General features: G+C 42.3%; 1 protein-coding gene across 1 annotated transcript in view; it reads left to right on the top strand.

Annotated features, from left to right (window-relative positions):
• atrnl1a (attractin-like 1a) overlaps nucleotides 1-20,050 on the top strand; it is a 259,397-nt gene that overhangs the window by 75,868 nt on the left and 163,479 nt on the right. Inside the window, 2 exon segments of the mRNA XM_037782216.1 lie at nucleotides 9,581-9,829; nucleotides 10,061-10,198. Coding sequence (XP_037638144.1) covers nucleotides 9,581-9,829; nucleotides 10,061-10,198 — 387 coding nt within the window.

Genomic DNA, 20,050 nt, shown 5'->3' with positions numbered 1-20,050 from the left:
CATCCCTACACAGATAGTATAGTGTGTCGGAAAATGTCTAATTATCATGGTATGGATGGCCTCTTCCCACGGTTTTGCACTCAGCGGCTCATGTTACCACAGTCCTGGTTTGGGAGGAGTGAGCGGGGGAGGGGTACTCAGTTGGTTGCAATCTGCAACCACACCACTAGATGTCACCGCTAGTCCAGACACTCTTTAAGAACTAATGTATTGGTGAATGAGAATAGTGCAGAAGTACATTTTTAGTTAAGTTTGTTTTGAACATCAATTTACTTTTTTCCCAAAGAATGATTATGTAATTAACCAACTACAGCCATGGGTAGATAACCAACCTAGACAGGAGACTAAACTAACCCGTTTCATTTGGTAAAGTTCAGGTAAAGTCCAGGGCATATTATATTCTGCAGTTTAACAAGTATCTGGTTTAAAGAAATAATCAAACTGTCAAAGTATTCCCCCGAGGCAGAACTTTTTATTGGTGTTTTCTCTCTTTTGTTAGACAAATAGTCAATTTGTAGGAAAGTGTTCTTGTTTCTGAGTTAAGAAAACAGCTTCACAAAGTTGGAGATGTTTTTTTTTTATGTAGTGACTGACTGGTGATTATTATTCCTGGCTGGTGCCAGCAGTCTGAGCACAGACAGCTCTCCAGTCTACTGTTAGCAAGCCAAGATTGTTTTCCCTCCTTTCGCTTTAGCTTCAGCTCTTACATAATGGCACCTTTTCTCCCCGTCGCCTCCTCTCTTTTATTATTCATATCTCCGTTTGGTGGCAGAAGGTGTGTGGGAGGCTTTTGTTCTGCTACTTTTTCCACCTTTGTTGCTTAGAGTGTGGCGTATAAAACATGACATATTCTACATTTCAGATTCTCAGGTTGCTCTTTCACAGTCCGTCACTCTTTGCGTCATGTTAACTTTCTGCTTCTCTTGTTTATGGATTAATGGCGTCTTGTTTTGGAGAGAGCAGGCCCGGCGGCTACAGCTGAAGGATTCATGACCTCGGCTTCGGTCGCCGCTTCTTTCTACAAAATAACTTGTCTGAGGATCCAATTTGAACTGGGTAATTTCTTTATCAGATAAATTCGGCCCAAGGCTTTGTGTATCATTCCCATTTTTCATGTCGGCCGGAGGCTCGCTACACACTCCTCAGCACTGTTGAAATAATTAGCTCCAGTTTTGCCCCGGCACTCGGATCTGGGAGTGTTGGGAGCTCCCTCGAGAGCCAGCAGATCGTTCAATCCCAGCCTAATTGTGCCCTTCTGTGTTTTCTCTTATAAAATGGACTTTCTTTGGCTTACGTTACACTTTTGAACTTCACTCAGGGCTGAAACTAACGATTATTTTAATTTTTGATTAATGTGTTGATTATTTTCTCGATTAATCGATTAGTTATTTGATCTATAAAATATCAGAAAATGGGGGAAAATGTGGATCAGTGTTTCCCAAAGCCAAAAATGACGTCCTCAAATGTCTCAAAGATATTCAGTTTACTGTTATTGAGGATAGTGCTGACCAATAAATCGTATTATTTTCTTCATCGCAATATCAACATGCACAATAAACACATTGCAAAGGACGCGATGATTAGGAAAAAAACATTTTTTTTAGAGATGGTTGCCGAAACCCAGTATTAAACGGGCCGCGGAGCTTAAGACCGTAACGTACGTATTTATTATTACACGGCTTTGTTGAATACTCGATTCTGATTGGTCAATCACGGCATTCTACGGTCTGTTATTTCTTTATAGCAGAACAATGCTATGTATAGCAGACCGTTGTTATGTATAACAGACCGTTGCTATGTATAACAAACCGTTGCTATGTATAACAGGCCGTTGCTATGTATAACCGACCGTTGCTATGTAGAAAAGGCCGTTGCTATGTAGAATAGACCGTTAGTACAGCTTATATGTACACTTTAATATTTGTTTATTTATTGTTAGTCATATCGTCATCCCAATATTGAACAATGATATCGCACATCGCTGATGTAGCAGCTGGAATCAGAGAATTTAGATTTTTTTTTTCAAAATAATTGGTGTTTAATTTAATAATTGTTAATTAATAGATTAATCGTTGTAGCTCTACTTCACGCATCTGGTCCCTAAAGGTCTTGCACCTGCAGCTTTATGGCCGTGGATATGATTGATAGTCTGTAAATTAAACTTTTATTCTGGATGCTGTCAGCTCAGTTCTCCTCTCTGCGTAGCTCGTCAGGTCAGTGTTTGCTTCTGGTGGATTTCGTTCAGTGCGGACGCCCACATTGAGACGTTTATCCTGCTACTGGCAGCTGATTGTTCGTTGTTGTTCAGTTGATAGAAGGATGCAGAAAGACCTGCTGACTTTAACAAACTACTGCTTTTGGGGATGGAGTCTTACAGTAGATCATAACAGCAACAGCTGCATCAAAAAGTCCTAATGAACATACCAAAGAACGCCCAATGAATCAATTCTGATGCATTTATAAAGGAGATATCAGCAGCTGAAGAGCCGAAACTAGTATTCAGCTAATGCCATTGCAGGAAACTGTTCCTCCTCCACAGATTTGTGGAGGAAATGTGTCTGAATCTACGGTCCATTTTGCACAGAAATATCAGTGAACTCCAGAAAAATCTTCTGTACTTTGTTTAGACAGGTGACTACAACAGGTCAGTGATTTGAGTGCTTTCAACTCTTCACTCAGAGAGAGGTAGAAGCCAGGTGATGGTTATGTTGTTGTAGCTGATATTGGTTTTACTGCTCACAGAAAATGGCTTTTTTTTCTCCGAGGAAATCCTCACAAGACGCCCGAGACACATGACATCTGTCAGCTGGTTTTCGGCTCCTCCGTGCTACAAGAGGAGCGATGGAGGAGGCAGCTTATGGCTCCTATACTTGATGTATTATGTATAATATGATCTACTGGCTTCAGCGACGCTAACTGTCAGCTACTGTAGGAGCGAATGGATGAGACCAGATGAAGCCAGGCGATACGTATGCTACCCAGGGACGGCAGATATCAAACCAGCCCCTTGATGAACAGGATGGGGCGCCAACGACGTTATCGTGCCGACAGAATTTTTGATAAGATGAAAACTCTCCTGGCAGGAACAAGCGATCCTTCTTTGTTACAACGAGAACATGTGACGTTTGTTGTGTTCAGGTATCCTCCAGGTTGTCTCTGTCAATGACTAATATCCTGATTTCAGTAGAGCCGTATATTTAGGGGAAGGATTTGGAAAAGGAAGTAGAGTTTTTTATTGGTATCACATGAAGCGCGTGGTGGATGTTTGCTGTACAGCAGCCGACGTTGGAGGGATGTTCGTGTTTCTTGTTGACAGAACTTTAAAGGCATTAAGTCTCCAAGTGGCGACAGCAGCTTGTGAAAGTTTCCAGCGAGTGATGTTTTTTGTGGCGCCAACTGAGATGCAAACACGTCTTTCTGGATTTGACCTAGTTACTACATTTAGTTTAGTTTATTTAGTTTATATTGCACGTTATTTGGATACAAAATGCATACAATAGGAAACACATTTTAATGCAGGAGAAGAAGGAAGAGAAGTCCTGAATATTTAAACATTTTTAAAATTACATTATTACTCATCAAAAGTGAAACAAAACAAATAAAACAGCAAATGAAAAAACACAAAAAATCTATATACACAAAACTCACAAGTAAGCATAAACAGTAGTAAAATAAAAGAAAGAAGAGAAAAGAACAAACAAAAAAACTAAAACAAACCTAGTAGATATTTATATTTCATTCTTTAACTCTGTCCTAAAAATAGCCATATTCACTGTAGACCTAGGACAAGAAGGTAAAAGGAAATCATTATTTTGCCTTGTTCAATATGAATTAATGTCTGAAGATAAAATATAAATAAATATATATCTATATATCTATATATCTATATATCTATATATATTAATCGCAAATTAATCACACATTTTTTATCTGTTCCAAATGTACCTTAAAGGGAGATTTGTCAAGTATTTAATACTCTTATCAACATGGACGAATGCATATTTATACATTTATGCAAATGTATGTATATATTTATTATTGGAAATCAATTAACAACACTAAACAATGACAAATATTGTCCAGAAATCCTCACAGGTACTGCATTTAGCATAAAAAATGTGCTCAAATCATAACATGCAAGTTTTTCATCACCAAAATTGTGCGTATGTTTGGAGCGTTATTTTACCTCCTTCACTACAAGCTAGTATGACATGGTTGGTACCGATGTATTCTTTAGGTTTTTAGTTTCATATGATACCAGTATCTTTACTCTAGCTTTAAAACTGAGCCCGCTACAACCTCCAAAAGATCGACCGCGTTAATGTGTTAAAGAAATTTACGTTAACGTGTTATCGCGTTAACCCCCTACAACATTTATGTTCATTCTCGTTCCCATGAAGTTGATATAAAACCCAACAGGTATGATGTTCCCTGACATTGATCAAAGATATTATGAAAGCTGAGTTGATCTGTTGTATAATTCTGTATATCAAAGCTTTGTTCTTTTAAACTCAACTCGTTTTATCGGTTGAATTTTCACTTTCCATCTTAAGTTCATTAGTCTTTAAAATGCCTCAGGAATGAATCAGCGTTCTTCTTTGTACACATGTTAAATTCACTAGCCCATAACTCAAACTTCAATTACAGTAAAGTGCAATAAATGGAAAATTAAATTACAGTTATGCGTCTTCTGTCGGCAGTACAGGAGAGTGTTTACTTTGCTGCTGAGCTGTGGACACAAACACAGAGTGAGGAGTGAGGAGAGAATAATCACCCTTTTTTTTCTCTCCAAGAAATTAGAGGAACATTTAAGCAGTCTGAAGTGCATAAATCAGCTTCTCCTATTTTTATCCACAAAATAGCCGGGAGTCAACGGACATGATTAGATCACATGTTTGGTTTTTAATCATGAAATATGTTCTCCACTCTCATGGGAAATACAGGCACCGTCCAAAAGGACATTTACTCTGGAAGTAGCCTGCAGCTAGTGTCATGTAACAGCAGCAAGTACAGCTACATCTGTGGTGCTGTTAACTAAAACTAAAGCCTGTAAACCCTGAGGGTACTGTTCTCTCTCTCTTATCCTCATCTATACCCCGAGTCCACAAGACTACACCAAGCAATAACCTCTCTTAATTCTGTCCACGTGGAACCAGATAGTTATTAAATATAGCCTCATGCATGAAGAACATAGCAGGTAAATTATATGTTTTTCTATCCACGCAGGAGTCTCTCTACTTCTATGTGAGCTGCTTGTACTCGTGTGGCGCGGCGTCCTCGGGGCCCCTTTCATCATATTTGTGACATGCAGGCAGATGTGTGAAATATTTGATCCATTCGCTGTCACTGATTCTGACACGTTTCACAAATGAATTGCAGTCGAGAGCTGAAAATGTACCTCTGAGTGTGCGTTTAGGGAGGCTGTCTGTGTGGAGAGATTAACTCTGCATCAGAGTATATGTTAAAGTACGAGAGCAGTCGTGCAGTACTCCCTGCCGTATAAATGCCACCATAATGCGCAAGGAGTTTTGCATGCAATAAGTAGGATCGATAGCATGATAGTCCATAATTAATCACACATTAATCACACATTTTTGTATCTGTTCAAAATGTACCTTAAAGGGAGATTTGTCAAGTATTTAATACTCTTATCGACATGGGAGTGGACAAATATGCTGCTTTATGCAAATGTATGTATATATTTATTATTGGAAATCAATCAACAACACAAAACAATGACAGATATTGTCCAGAAACCCTCACAGGTACTGCATTTAGCATAAAACAATATGCTCCAATCATAACATGGCAAACTGCAGCCCAACAGGCAACAACAGCTGTCAGTGTGTCAGTGTGCTGACTTGACTATGACTTGCCCCAAACTGCATGTGATTATCATAAAGTGGGCATGTCTGTAAAGGGGAGACTCGTGGGTACCCATAGAACCCATTTACATTCACACATCTGGAGGTCAGAGGTCAAGAGACCCCTTTGAAAATGGTTATGTCAGTTTTTCCTCGCCAGAATTAAGTGTAAGTTTGGAGCGTTATTTAACCTCCTTCATGACAAGCTAGTATGACATGGTTTGGACCAATGGATTGTTTAGGTTTACTAGGTTCATATGATACCAGTATCTTCACTCTAGCTTTAAAACTGAGCCCGCTACAACCTAAAGATTGCAAATTGCGTCAATGGTTTAAAGAAATTGCATTAACGCGTTATTGTTTTTTTCAGCTGTCACCATCTTGGTTTTTGAAAATCACAAGTTACTTTAATGAGTTATAAGGTGTTGAGGGTGTAGGTGGCATTAAAACAAAATACGTTAACGTGTCATTTTAGCGTTAACTTTGACAGCCCTGATTTTACTACGTCTCTAAATTCCTCCTAAATTCATCAAAATGATGCATTAGATAATGCCTCATTTGCATATTCAAACATAACATTTCACAAAACTTGTAATACAAAACATAAGAAGAAATCTCCACTTCAGTAGCACTTATATCCACTAAACATTCATCCTTCATAACCTGATTTATAAAACATTTTACTCTTAAAAACATGGAGAAAATATATTTTTTCATGGTATTTTCCATATATCCGATATCCATAATCCCCTCTGTAAAAACCTTTGACTCTAATATGTCAACAAAATTAAGAATCTTGAACCTGGTTTTATCTAATGTTCACATTTCTGTTCTGGAGATTTATGAAATTAGCACATATTTGATAAGATAATGCCTCATTTCCATATTTAAACACACATTTTCACCCCATTCACATGCGGGTTTCTCCTCTTAATATGAAGGGAAGAACTGTCAAGCCGTTGCTTTTTGAGCATCACTCCATTATTATGAGTGAAGCAAAATTTGCGCTGCCACTGTGAGTCTAATAACCTGACCTGGGGGGATGCAAAATGGCTGCCACAAATTGGATCTATTAAATCAAAGAGGAGCAGCAAATTTCGTGATATTAAATTGTTAAGGTTTGGCACATGAACAGCGTGGGGCTTACAAAGAGCGGCTACCAATTTTCTGCAATTTGAATGGTATTTGAAACGGATAAACAGGCCTGGTATATTTATTGGATATTAAAGTCTGCTCTTGGGTATGTAAATAAGTGCTTTTCTAGCAGAGGAAACCCTGCGGTGTGGTGGATTAGGGATATTCTGTTGAACTGCCTCTCTTTGAACCGTCGACTGTAGTGGAGATCCAGGGTGTTTGTCAGAGGAGAAGTAAAAGGAGGAAGGAAATACGGGGAGGTGGAAGTAAAAACCGGAGGCAGGAACAGTCGGGGAGCGACGAAGAGAGAAGATGAAGAAAAAAGTTCCTTTCTTTGTGATTTCATTCACGCTTAACGTGCGTTAACGTCATCCAGAGAAATATCAAATGAAATCAAAGTGGCAGGAAACGAGGGAGAAGAGGGTGAAGAAGGCAGAGTTTAAAGGGATAGTTCAGGTGTTTCTCAGTGTGGTTGAATGAGGTTCTTCTCCAGAGTCAATGTATTACTGACAGTAGACAGTGTATTACCGACAGTAGACGGCTTTGGAGAAAGTATATGCTATATATTTTGCTGGTTTACCTCGCAATGAGACGGATATACAGTCTGTGTCTGACAGAAACTGATGCTGCTATATCGATGTCTTCAAAGCCACCAGACTCCATTGACAAAAACTCTCAGAACACAGGAGTTGTATAGCTTTTTTAGGTTTTAATAGTCTTGGTTTTCCACCGTCGCCATCCTGTTTTTTTCAGCAATCGCCATCTTGGTTTTCGACCGTCGCCATCTCGGTTTTAGGCCATCGCCATCTCGGTTTTCGGCCATCGCCATCTCGGTTTTCGGCCATCGCCATCTCGGTTTTAGGCCATCGCCATCTCGGTTTTCGGCCATCGCCATCTCGGTTTTAGGCCATCGCCATCTCGGTTCTCGGCCATCGCCATCTTGGTTTTCGGCAATCGCCATCTTGGTTTTTGGCAATCGCCATCTTGGTTTTCGACCGTCGCCATCTCGGTTTTCGGCCATCGCCATCTTGGTTTTCGACCGTCGCCATTTTGGTTTTCGGCCATCGCCACCTTGGTTTTCGGCAATCGCCATCTTGGTTTTCGACCGTCGCCATCTTTGTTTCCGACCGTCGCCATCTTGGTTTTCAGCCGTCACCATCCTGTTTTTTTTCGACACAACAGAAACACGAGAGGGTGGAGCTAAGTACAACCGAGCGCTGACTTTTTTAGGCGACCAAAATGTTACAGTCAACTTTCATGACTGAAAACACACTGTGAAAGAGTTAAAGTTCAAAGACAAAAACACGGACAACTCCCAGACCGGACAACGCCGTGGTAGCGACCTGACAATCACAAGGCAGCCCCGCCCAAAAGGAAATGGCTTAAATACGTTTTGCTTTGCTCCCATAATGGTACTCCTGTCTGTTTCTCCAAACCTCATCTACTGTAGGTAACTGACTATGTAGAAGTACCTCATACAACCACACTGAGAAACACCTGAACTATCCCTTTAAAGAGCACAAGAGGGGAAGATGGCTTAGTGAATAGACACAGCGAAAAACAGATGCAAAAGAGGAGGATAAAAGTGTGGCAGAGAGGAGTTAAAGAGTGAATCTGAGAGAGGGAGAGAAGAAGAAGTTTGTAATTATAAAGGAACAGAGAGAACAAATGAATCAGCATCGCTACAGCTGAATAATGCAACGGAGGAGCTTGCAAACACACATACCGAGAGGACAGGGAGGTGTATTTCAAGCTGAGCAGGGACTCAGAGAGAGATCCATGTTCAGCTAGAACATCTGTGGCTTATGGAAATGGCTCGTGTTCAAAAGAGAAACAACTTCTGGTGAAAATGCTAATTTCACTTGACGCTGCATTTGAATCACCTCGCCGGGCTATAAGAAACAACACCTCGGATAACTCCTCCTCAACCTTTTGGTTTTTCTTGTGTACACGCCAGGATACTTTCTGTGCGAGTGTGTATTCCCACCCTCGCTTTGCAGACTTAAAATGTATCATGACGGGAAGACGTGTTGATGTCGAGAGCAAAACAAGAGCGAAAGATTCAAAACGAGAAGTTAACTTTGGAAGGCCCAGGAAAAAAAACATGTGATTTCTTATTCTTGTCACTTATCGCCACGTTCAGCGAACAAAAAGACAGGCTTCAGTATGGAGATTTTGTTTTCTTTTACACGTATTGAATGCCATACCGTAAAAGAAAAGTGTCATTTTTAATTTGCACCAGTGAAGTGTTTTTTGAATGTCACATCCACTTTATGAATACAAATGTATTTCTCAACATGTGGAACGATGTGGAGGAAACAAAAAGTCAATTTCTTTATAAATGTGGAGGGTCAGAGAAAAGGTGAGAACAAGCTAAATGTATTAGAGGAGGGTTTTTATTGTGTTTATGCTCAGCTGGAAGCGGTTTGGATTAACTATAGTACAGTGTGAAGGACAGACTGTGGCCAGAATACACCTTAAAGATGCTTTACTTTCAACGTGCGTTTCTGATGAGAAGTCTGGAAATGTTGTGTCCTTATCTCCTCTCCTTGTTTCCTCCCCTCTCTCTCCTTGTCTTGCAGCCCAGAACTGTTCAGGTCTGAGGACGTGTTCAGAGTGTTTGGAGAGGACGGAGTGCGGTTGGTGCGGTGATCCCAGTAACACCGGTAGGGGTGTTTGCATGGAGGGGTCCTACCGAGGCCCCATGAAGCCCGCTATCGCCAGGGCCGGGACCCGAGACCTGGACCGGCTACGAGACAGGGACATGGTACTGGATCAGAGTCTCTGTTCGTCTGATAGAGGCTACAACTGGGCCTTCATCCAATGTCCCGGTGAGTGGAGCGCTGGAACAGACATATGACATGAACTATTCCAACTGTTCATCCATTACTGTCTTTGGATTCTTTTATCATTTTCTTTTGTTTTAACGGTTCTAATGTTTACCTTTTCTGTTATGTTCTTCACTTTTAACTAAAATTTTAACATAATTACCATTAAGGTAGGATATATATCTAATAATAACGAGTGTATCTTGTGTTTGTGTGTGTGTAATTTCCTCCCAGCGTGTCAGTGTAACGGCCACAGCAGGTGTGTGAACGGCAGCGTGTGCGAGCACTGTGGGAACCTGACAGCGGGGATGCACTGCCAGAGCTGCATGCCCGGTTACTATGGCGACCCCACCAACGGTGGGAAGTGTAACGGTGAGTTCTTTATTATTATGGTCTGTAATTTCAGTCCTTAAAGTTCCCTCAGGCCAGTTTTACTTCCTGTTATATGGTTCTTTCTCAAACAGAGAATGGTGGGGGGGGGGGGGGGGCGGTTAATGGTTAAACGTACAGTAATTAATCACCATGGCAACCAGATTGCATCATTTTTTCAACCCAGTTTAGATGAATTTACTGCTTATTGAACCACAAATGAGACAAGAATTATCTCAACACGCCAACTCTCTCGCTCGCTCTCTTCTTCACCGTCTCCTCCTGGCGAGGCGGCCGCCTGGCTGCTGCTGCACCGAGGAGCCACACCGCCGCACGCCGGCCACAGTGCACCGGAGGACGGTTTGACATGTTGCAGATTTCCGCCGTTTAAAACGTAGTTTCAGGACGTTTTGGTGGAGCACCGTCCACCAGCACCAGCTGCTCTTGCCAACGCTCCAGCACCGACGCCACACCGGGCTGCACTGTGATCCGTTTATTTCTTTAGAGGGACTTTCTCTGGTTTTCTTTGGATTGAAAGTTGTTTGCTCCCCGTCGTTCAGACCTGTTAGAGGCCTGCAAACCTCCGGTATCGGCTGCTTTCCGTTAATTTATCTCCAGCAAGAGGAAACGGTAAAGAAGAGAGCGGAGTGAGAGGGACAGTCAGTGTGTTGTGTTGTGTGGAAACCCCTCAGTTAGCTAATGCAACAAGTTGGGTTAGCTAACTACACCTAGCTAACTAGAAAGCATGAGTGCTCCTGCAGCTTGGAGGATGACCTTTGACCTGCAGTTTCTACTATAGTCAGACGTCATGTTCACATTTTACCAACAACCTTCTTTTTTAAACTTTGAGCACAAAATTAAGTTATTTGTCAAAAAAAAGTCTGGAATAACTCATATAAATATGAAATCTAGAAAGTTTGCTGTAAGAAAATACAGTTTGTAGAGATCAATTAAGGGCAGAAGTAACTAAAGTTAGAGATTTTTTCAGTGCGTCACCTTCACTTTTTGATCTGAATTGCTTTTATAGATATAATGAGCCATTAATAAACATGTATAAACTGCTGCAGACGGTCTAACAACACTGTAATAGACACCAACCACCTGACGGGGGCAGTGTTTAAAAGCTGTGGGCTTGTGGTGACCAGCGGAGCAGAGTAAAGGGAAACTACATGTGTAGTTTGGACAAGATTGTGGTCTGCAGACAGTGAGGGAGCGGCGGTCGAGTCTCTGCTTCCATTTGTTGAAAGATGGTGCTGATGAAGGCTCACAGAGGTGCTTCATGTGTATCCCTGTTTTTTCTGCGCCCGTCAGCAGCTTCTTGTTGCTTCACATGGAAGTAATCACAGTGAATCCCATCGCTGAAATTGTTAACAACAGATTATGTGTGCGAGTTAGATAATAGAAAGCAGAAGCTGGGTGATGTGAAGGCTCAGGAGGGCTGGGTTAGAGAAGCTCTATGATACGGGCCTGGAGATGGGAGAGTGTAATGAATGAGTGAGGAGGAGGAGGTGGAGGAGGGAGGTGCAGTAACATCAGTCTCGCTGTGACAGATGTGCGTTTTGGCTTGGCGGCGGCGGCGGCGGCAGCAGCGGCGTGACATTAAATCGCTCTTAATCATTTTCTTATTTCCTGAGTTGACTGGTGTCTCCGTCCCTGGCGGCGTCTCACAGAGAGCACGGCGCTGATAGATGCACGCCGCTCGTCGCCTCCGTACAGGACGGCCTCTGATGCACTCTTCTCTTCTATATTTCTCTTTTCACTCCGTCCTCCTCCATCTCTCTGTCTTTTTCTTCTGGTCACATTTTCTTGTTTCTCTCCTCACATCTTCCATCCTTCACACCTCTTTTATGGCTCCTTTCCTTTCATGGTTCAGGCTATATTTGTTCAATGTATCCATCCATTTCCCTCCTTCCTTTCCTTCCTTCTCTTGTCATCTCTTCTCATCACCCCTTTCCTTTTCTTACCTCTCATCTTCTTTCCCTTTATTATTACTTTTCTTCTTCTCTTATGTTTCGTTTGCTTTCCTCCCCCCATCTCTCTTCTTCATTCCCCTCTCTTCCTTTCTTCTTTTCTCCTCTCTTTTCCTTGTTTCATATACTTTGGTTTCCTCTCCTCAATTCCTGACTCATCTCTTTTTTTCTTCCTTTCATTTCTCCTCCTTTATTTTCCTTTAGTCCACCTCCTCCACATGTCCTTCCTCTCCTCTTGGTTCATCTCCCCCCCCCCTCTTCTCTTCTGTCCTCTCTTCTCTTCTTTTCTCATCACCCCTTCTCTCATCCCCTGTCCCTTTCTGTCCTCTTTCCCCCTTTTTACTTTTCTTCTTCTTCTTCTTCTTCTTCTTCTTCTTGTTCTTCTTTATTGGCTCCACTGACCTCACACTCATCCATCCACCTCCTTACACTTACCCCTTCATTTTTCCTTCTTTTACTTCCTCTTCACTTCTGTCTGAAATGTCTCCCCTCTGTTCATGCGTCCATCAGTCCATTCATCCTCCTTTCTATCTCCTCCTCTCTTTATAAAAAGGACCACTAGGTTTACCTTGGGCTAAATGGCCTGGGAGGCGATGATGTGTGGCCGATTAGAGGAACGAGTGATGGAGAGACGGGGAGGAGGAGGAGAGGCCTGGGCTCATAGTAAAGAGGATGGAGAGACGGGGAGGAGGAGGAGAGGCCTGGGCTCATAGTAAAGAGGATGGAGGGGTGAGAGAGGATGAGAAGCCTGGGCTCATAGTAAAGAGGATGGAGGGGTGAGAGAGGAGGAGAATAGTAAAGAGGATGGAGGGGTGAGAGAGGAGGAAACGGAGACGACGACGGGCAGACAGAGAAAGAGAAACAGATGAAACCATGTGGTGAGATATCCAAGGTTAATATCGGTGGAAAAGGACAGCTGCCCTTGGATAGAGAGACGATGGAGGGATAAAAAGAGAGGAAGAGATGGAGGACAGACAGAGGAGAGGGGAGTCTGTCCGTCCTCCCGTCCCCCCGTCCCCGTGACAGATGATTAACTAACCTTGTCAAATCTGGATGAAGTGTGCATGTCTCATTGTGTGTGTGTGTGTGTGCAGGGCATTTTCTCTGAATGTGGCGTTCACCTTGTGCTGCACACATACGAAATCAAACGCACCTCCACAGAGCTGCAGCTGACAACATGCTGGATGTCTGTTTAGACGTTCAGTCCCTCAGAGGACAACATGAATTTCGGAGAGGCTGACGGGAAAGCTGCATGTTTTTATGCTCATCCTGGGAGTCTTTGTTCTGTTGAGTTCTTGTCTGGTTTTTATTATGGCACAGAGACAGAATGATGTTTTCTAAACATTTTTTAATCACATTTATCAGTGGAAGGGTTGTACCAGCATGCCTTGCAGATAGAAACATCCACACGTGGAAGCATTGTGCAGACACAGTTTGTGTCACTGAGTGGTTGTGAGGTTTGCTTAATGGCACATTAACGGCAGTGCTTGAGGATACGGAGAGAGATGCGGTGGATTCCTGCATCTCTATCTATCAAGGTGTTACAGAAGCTCTGCCATCACACATACCTCCTGGACATAGTGGTCAGCGTGTGCTGCTTGTGTTTAGTTAGTTCTGAAGGTTGTTGATCAACCTGATCTCATGGGAAGGTGTGTAAATAGCATGACATTACAAGGACATTCCGCATGTCAGTTTAACGCCTCTATTCACGTGTCACTTTTAAGCCACGCAATAAAACAAAAAAACACATGCGTAGTGTAACTGATGACGTGTTGACGAGGCGTGACCCCGCCTCCTTCCTCCTTCGAGCAGAGAGATACGTGTGTGGACGTGTGTGCGGAAGCTGCTGGCCGTCCACGTTGAGAACGAACAAAGAGGTAGATGACTGGATGAGAGACAACGTAGTGTAACGTTATACAGACATAACAAGGCTGCTGAATGAGAGAGGCATCCGCCGATACGTTACACGGAAACATACCGTGTTAATAACAAGCCGACCACCTCACGGTACCGCCAGCTGTGAGCTGTGATCTGTTTATCGCTGTCTTCAAAGCCACCAGACTCCATTCACAAAAACAGTAACACAGGAGTATACATACAACCCCACCGCAAAAAATCTAAACTAACCCTTTCAGTTATTTCCAAACTTGGCACATCTAACGTTGACTCAGCTAGTGCTAGTGTTTTCATTATTCATAACCTTATTGATTAGCTTACTGTGTTACCTACGTCACGGCTTCCTGCCACGGTTGAGTGGACGTTTACTTGAAAAAAAATGGAAAATAACGCATATAGACCCGCCATTTAAAGAGAATTAGTTGTTTGTTGTAGCGCTCTTTGTGCTTCAGTGTGGCGATATATGAAAAATTCATACCGTATGGGAAATTAAAAACACAACACGTCATCTGGTCTCTTCCTGACTGAATGAAGCATCTTTCTGTTTACTGAGGTTTACCGAGGTCGTCTCCCAGCCGAGGCTTCAGCTTGTATTACTTCTTCCTCGTGCTTGTTATCTTTTGCTACCCGGCGCTTGAGCCTATAACGCTCGTCTGCCGTCGGCATCTCACGCTCAACAGTTTTATTGCTTCCATAAATTTTGCATGATTCACATCAGTAGCTGCCTGTCTCCATCTCGCTCCGATAGTCTATCTCTGTGTGTGCTCTACCTCACCTGCTCTCTGCAGCCGTCAGCGAGGACTCTCAGACATGATGGTCCTGTGATACGTAGAAACACCAGTCAGAGGTTGCTGCTCGGTCCAGGTTTCATCTTCCCTTACGGGTTTCAGGGCTGGTTTCTTGTGGCTTAACACAGGACTTACATGTATAGTGAATATGATACGGGTTATGTAAATAGCATATTCTTTTTGGATATTCTGAATTAGGCCTTATTCTGAATGGCCAGCTCTCTTTGACGTGAATAAACCAACTAGCCGACGAAAAACAGTCAGAAAAATGTCTGGAAAAAACAAGTCGAAAGAAAGAAAAGGAGAAGAAACACACCTATTTTGAAACATAATGAAACATTTGGATATCAACAGGTTTTTGGATATTAATAATGTTTTTGATTTTTGTTAACTTTTTAACACTAGACCATGGGGAAAAGTTGAATCATACACTTCTAGGGACTTTTACATTGGGAAATATATAAATTAATACGGTAAAAATGTTTGATTTTCAGCATGTATGTAGTCAGAGATGCCCTGAAGTCAAATATATCAGTCATTGTCAGGAATTATTTATTACATTTTTATTTACAAAAATCAAAGAATAAAGATGTTTCCCTCATAAATTAGTGGTATTTTCTTTTGAATTTATAAGGGACATGTAATGTTTTATATTTCTGGTGAATATAATCCAATCAATCTTATTTCGATATATGTATTTTGTATATACAGTTCCCTTTGTTAACACCTTATTTTGAAAACCGGACGTCTCTAGCTCTCCCGTCAGCTCCGTTCTCTTTATCCATCCATGTTCAGCTCCATCGGGGCCGTTTGGATGCATTTAACATAAATGTCAATATATGGCTGCTCTACAGTTGTAGTGTCGGCCCATTTGACCGCACGTTACCGTGATACCATCACGTTTCCTGTCCGTGACAGAGTTAGCATGTGATGTCTAGCTCTGCTTTTCCTGTCAATATGTGAAACCCAAAGTGTTTCCATCCTTTACTGGATGTGTAGTGTTTACCACGCTGGATTTCAATTGTGAGGGTGCAGGTCATATCCACGCTGACCCTCCGCCGTTTTTTGCTTTGTCGTTTCGGCTCGCTGTGGTTTGTTTTGATTTACGGATACGGAACGGATATGACGTCACGTTACTCAGACTACAACAATAAAAGCGGTAACTTCCTTCTACCTCCACATAGACTCAAATGAAGCAAATATATCGATTCTGGCATTAAAACATCTATTCCAAAATCTTAAAAAAATGTGAATAAAAAAGGTGAATCAATTTTTTTCCTACTCCTAAACAAACGACCCTCGTCTCCCCCTCTCTCTCTCTCTCTCTGTCTCTCTCTCTCTCTGTCCCTAATTTAGTGGTTTTAATGTACAGTCTCTGAGCAGGGAGCAGCAGCGGGAACTCTTTGTAAATTTGTGTTCAGAGCAGCAGCTACAGAGATGTTGAGTGCTGTCTCTGCAAGAAACTGGCAACCCAGCAGCATCAACCAGAGAGACTGGCACAGACAGGACAGCAGGGTGGTAGTGTGTGTGTGTGTGTGTGTGTGTGTGTGTGTGTGTGTGTGTGTGTGTGTGTGTGTGTGTGTGTGTGTGTGTGTGTGTGTGTGCGTGCGTGCGTGCGTGTGTGTGTGTGTGTGTGCGTGCGTGGTTTGTGATGGATCAGACAGAACCAGCTGTTGTTGAGACGAGGGGATGCTGCCTGCAGAGTCGCTCCATTCAGTCTTCTCTGTGGAGAAGCTGCCAAATCCACTCTCACCTGCTGTCTTAAAGGGTGACTTCACTATTTCTCAACTCTAATTCTCCCATGTTTTTGTGTCTAACTGACTAATGGGGACAACAATTTATGAAAGTGGTTCAGTATTGAGGGAGAATGCTGTAACCGGCAGCTGCAAAAAAGGAGCGTCAATATAACGATACGGCCACTAAAAGTTCTTGTTTTTTGCCACAGACAGTTCGCTATTTACTGGCTTTCTGTCAATTCTTCTGTCTTTTCCCTCACCGAGGGGTGAGGCATTGACATTTTTTGGCCGGCTCTGCAGCGGGAGCTTGCATGCAGAATGGCGCCAATTTGACGGGACTCCTCGTTCTCTCACCAAAGCATCATGGGAGTGAAGTAAAAAACAAAACGGAAATTCAATAAACATTAGTCTAAAGTAGTTTTAAAATGTTTTTTTTCCGTATGTTAACACTGTAAGCGGACTACTTGATTACTATAAGCAAATTATTTAAACAGCGTTTGTACAGGAATGATTCTGTCCCAAGCTTTTTGATCCATATAAGCGGTTGATCACTGTAACCGTGATCACTATAAGCAATATCCACTGTGTATATTTGTGCTTTTAAACATGTACCCAGCATTCTTAGCGGGATCCAGTCATCTCCCCTCTGGCAGCTCTATTCCTGGCGTCTGCCTGGTCAACATACGTACCGACACCACACACGTCCAACTGGTTGTCTGGTTTTTAAACGTCTTTTGAATCCTTTTTGATCTCCCGTCAGCTGCGGCTCTGACTCATGTTTTCTCTACAATAAGCTGCTTTCTTTGAGACCGGGTGCTTTTCATTCATGGCTTGCAGCTCACACTAACATTAACCAGCATTAAATTAATATAGCTGGCTCCTAATATAGCTGGCTCCTATGCTGTCATGCGGGACAAGAAGCCATATTTAGACTAACATGACAACTACCTCATGGAACTTTTATCCTCAACATGGGGTCACAGGCCTGATGAGGATGAGTAACCTGCATTAGTGGCTTTTAAATTAAGTGTAGCCGCTCAGTTTCTACATCACTGATTGTCCTGTGGATGACAGAACTTATTATATTTCTGAAAAATGTCCCACTGAATTTGGACAATTTGTCAACCAGAGAGCATCGATCCACTCACAGATGACTATTTGTACTTGTTACGACTATGGACTGTATAAAAGAAGTGGACTTAGTCACGGTGGCGTCACCCATGGTTTTGGGGACTAGAGCTTTGATGCCTCTAGTAGGGCATTTTGGTTGTTGCCATCTTGGTTTTTGGCCGTCGGCATCTTGGTTTTTGGCCTTCACTATTTTGGTTTTTGGTTGTCTTCATCTTAGTTTTTTGGCCCTCGCCATCTTGGTTTTTGATCTTCGTCATCTTGGTTTTTGGCCTTCGCCATCTTGGTTTTTGGTCATCGCCATCTTGGTTTTTGGCCGTCGTCATCTTGGTTTTTGGCCGTCGCCATCTTGGTTTTTGGTCGTCGCTATCTTGGTTTTTGGTCGTCGCTATCTTGGTTTTTGGCCGTCGCCATCTTGGTTTTTGGCCTTCGCCATCTTGGTTTTTGGTCGTCGCCATCTTGGTTTTTGGTCGTCGCTATCTTGGTTTTTGGCCTTCGCCATCTTGGTTTTTGGTCGTCGTCATCTTGGTTTTTGGTCGTCGCTATCTTGGTTTTTGGCCTTCGCCATCTTGGTTTTTGGCCCTCGCCATCTTGGTTTTTGGCCCTCGCCATCTTGGTTTTTGGTCTTCGCCATCTTGGTTTTTGGCCGTCGCCATCTTGGTTTTTGGCCCTCGCCATCTTGGTTTTTGGTCTTCGCCATCTTGGTTTTTGGCCGTCGCCATGTTGGTTTTTGGTCTTCGCCATCTTGGTTTTTGGCCGTCGCTATCTTGGTTTTTGGTCGTCGCTATCTTGGTTTTTGGCCGTCGCCATCTTGGTTTTTGGCCTTCGCCATCTTGGTTTTTGGTCGTCGCCATCTTGGTTTTTGGTCGTCGCTATCTTGGTTTTTGGCCTTCGCCATCTTGGTTTTTGGCCCTCGCCATCTTGGTTTTTGGCCCTCGCCATCTTGGTTTTTGGCCGTCGCCATCTTGGTTTTTGGCTGTCACGATCTTGGTTTTTGGTCGTCGCTTTCTTAGTTTCTGGCCGTAGCCATGTTGGTGGTTTAGTCGTCGCCATCTTTGTTTTTGGCCATCGCCATCTTTGTTTTTGGCCGTGGCATACATATTCTCATATATATCAATGTTTTAAATGTATCTGTGGTTTATAATTGTTGAAACTCCATTTGAAATCTGCCTTAAATCAAACAATTGGTTATTTTTCAGAGACATTATTGTATTAATAATACTTTGTGTAGTAAATTGGCCTAAAAGAGAACTGACACTTGGAGTAAAATGATGGGAACTTTGAAATGTTCACATTTAAAGGTCGACGGTTCACTTATCAGATCTGCTGAGGGAAGGAAACTATATTCAAGGGCTCTTTGACGCCACTAAGACATGAAAACCATTTTTTTTCTCTTTGTGTGCGAATATATACGAGTGTGTGTGCTCCCACATATTTTACAGACTCCCTACATCTCTTTACTTCATGTTTGCCTTCGACCCTTCCCAACCATCCCTTCATTAAACACAGTATAAAGCCCTGTCCTCTCTTATCAAACCAAACCGCCGCGTCGGTGGAACCGGACAAAGAGAAGAGCAGCAGTCAGCTGCAGTGGAAGGTGACATTGATGATGATGAAGATGATGAAAAAGTATTCATGGAGATGAGCAAGTGATTGATCATAATCTGGAGAATACAGTAGAGTTCAGTGAAGAAGAGGGAATTTTGATGGGAAAAAGTTGACTATGTGAAGGACGGACCAACAACACCACTTTACAATCCTCCTTTCATTAGTGAGTTAAAGATACTACATATAGTATATATATATATATATATACAGTATATGAACATATTGTAATTTTAGTTGTATATTAATTTTTTTTGGTAGTTTTATAGTATGTAAAATATATTTTTCATTGTTAGCCTCTGTGGCTTCTAGACACCAACAGTAACGTTAATATTGCTGTTGCGTAGCAGGGTTTTCTCACGACTTAACCACTTGAACGCCAAGCATATTGTGTACACGACTTCCCATGTTGTAAACACGAGTTAACGAGTTTCATTTGAAGGCACTGTATGTTTCCGACGGGGAACTGAAGCCGTTATCTGTGCTTTCACCAAAGCCACCAGACTCCATTCACAAAAACAGTATTTTTTTCTCTCAGAACATGGGAGTTTGTGGTCTACCGCTGCATCGATCAGTTAGTTTGTTTGCGTTATTATGTGACTTTGAATAGTTCGGATTCACCAAAGTCACACAATAAGACAATTAAACCAACCGATCGATGCAGCGGTAGACCAGCAACTCCAGTGTTTTGAGAGGTAAAATTACTGTTTTTGTGAATGGAGTCTGGTGGCT

This window comes from Sebastes umbrosus, chromosome 10, assembly GCF_015220745.1.
Source record: "Sebastes umbrosus isolate fSebUmb1 chromosome 10, fSebUmb1.pri, whole genome shotgun sequence".
In the NCBI taxonomy this organism is placed as follows: domain Eukaryota; kingdom Metazoa; phylum Chordata; class Actinopteri; order Perciformes; family Sebastidae; genus Sebastes; species Sebastes umbrosus.
This window is presented reverse-complemented; position numbering and strand designations above follow the sequence as displayed.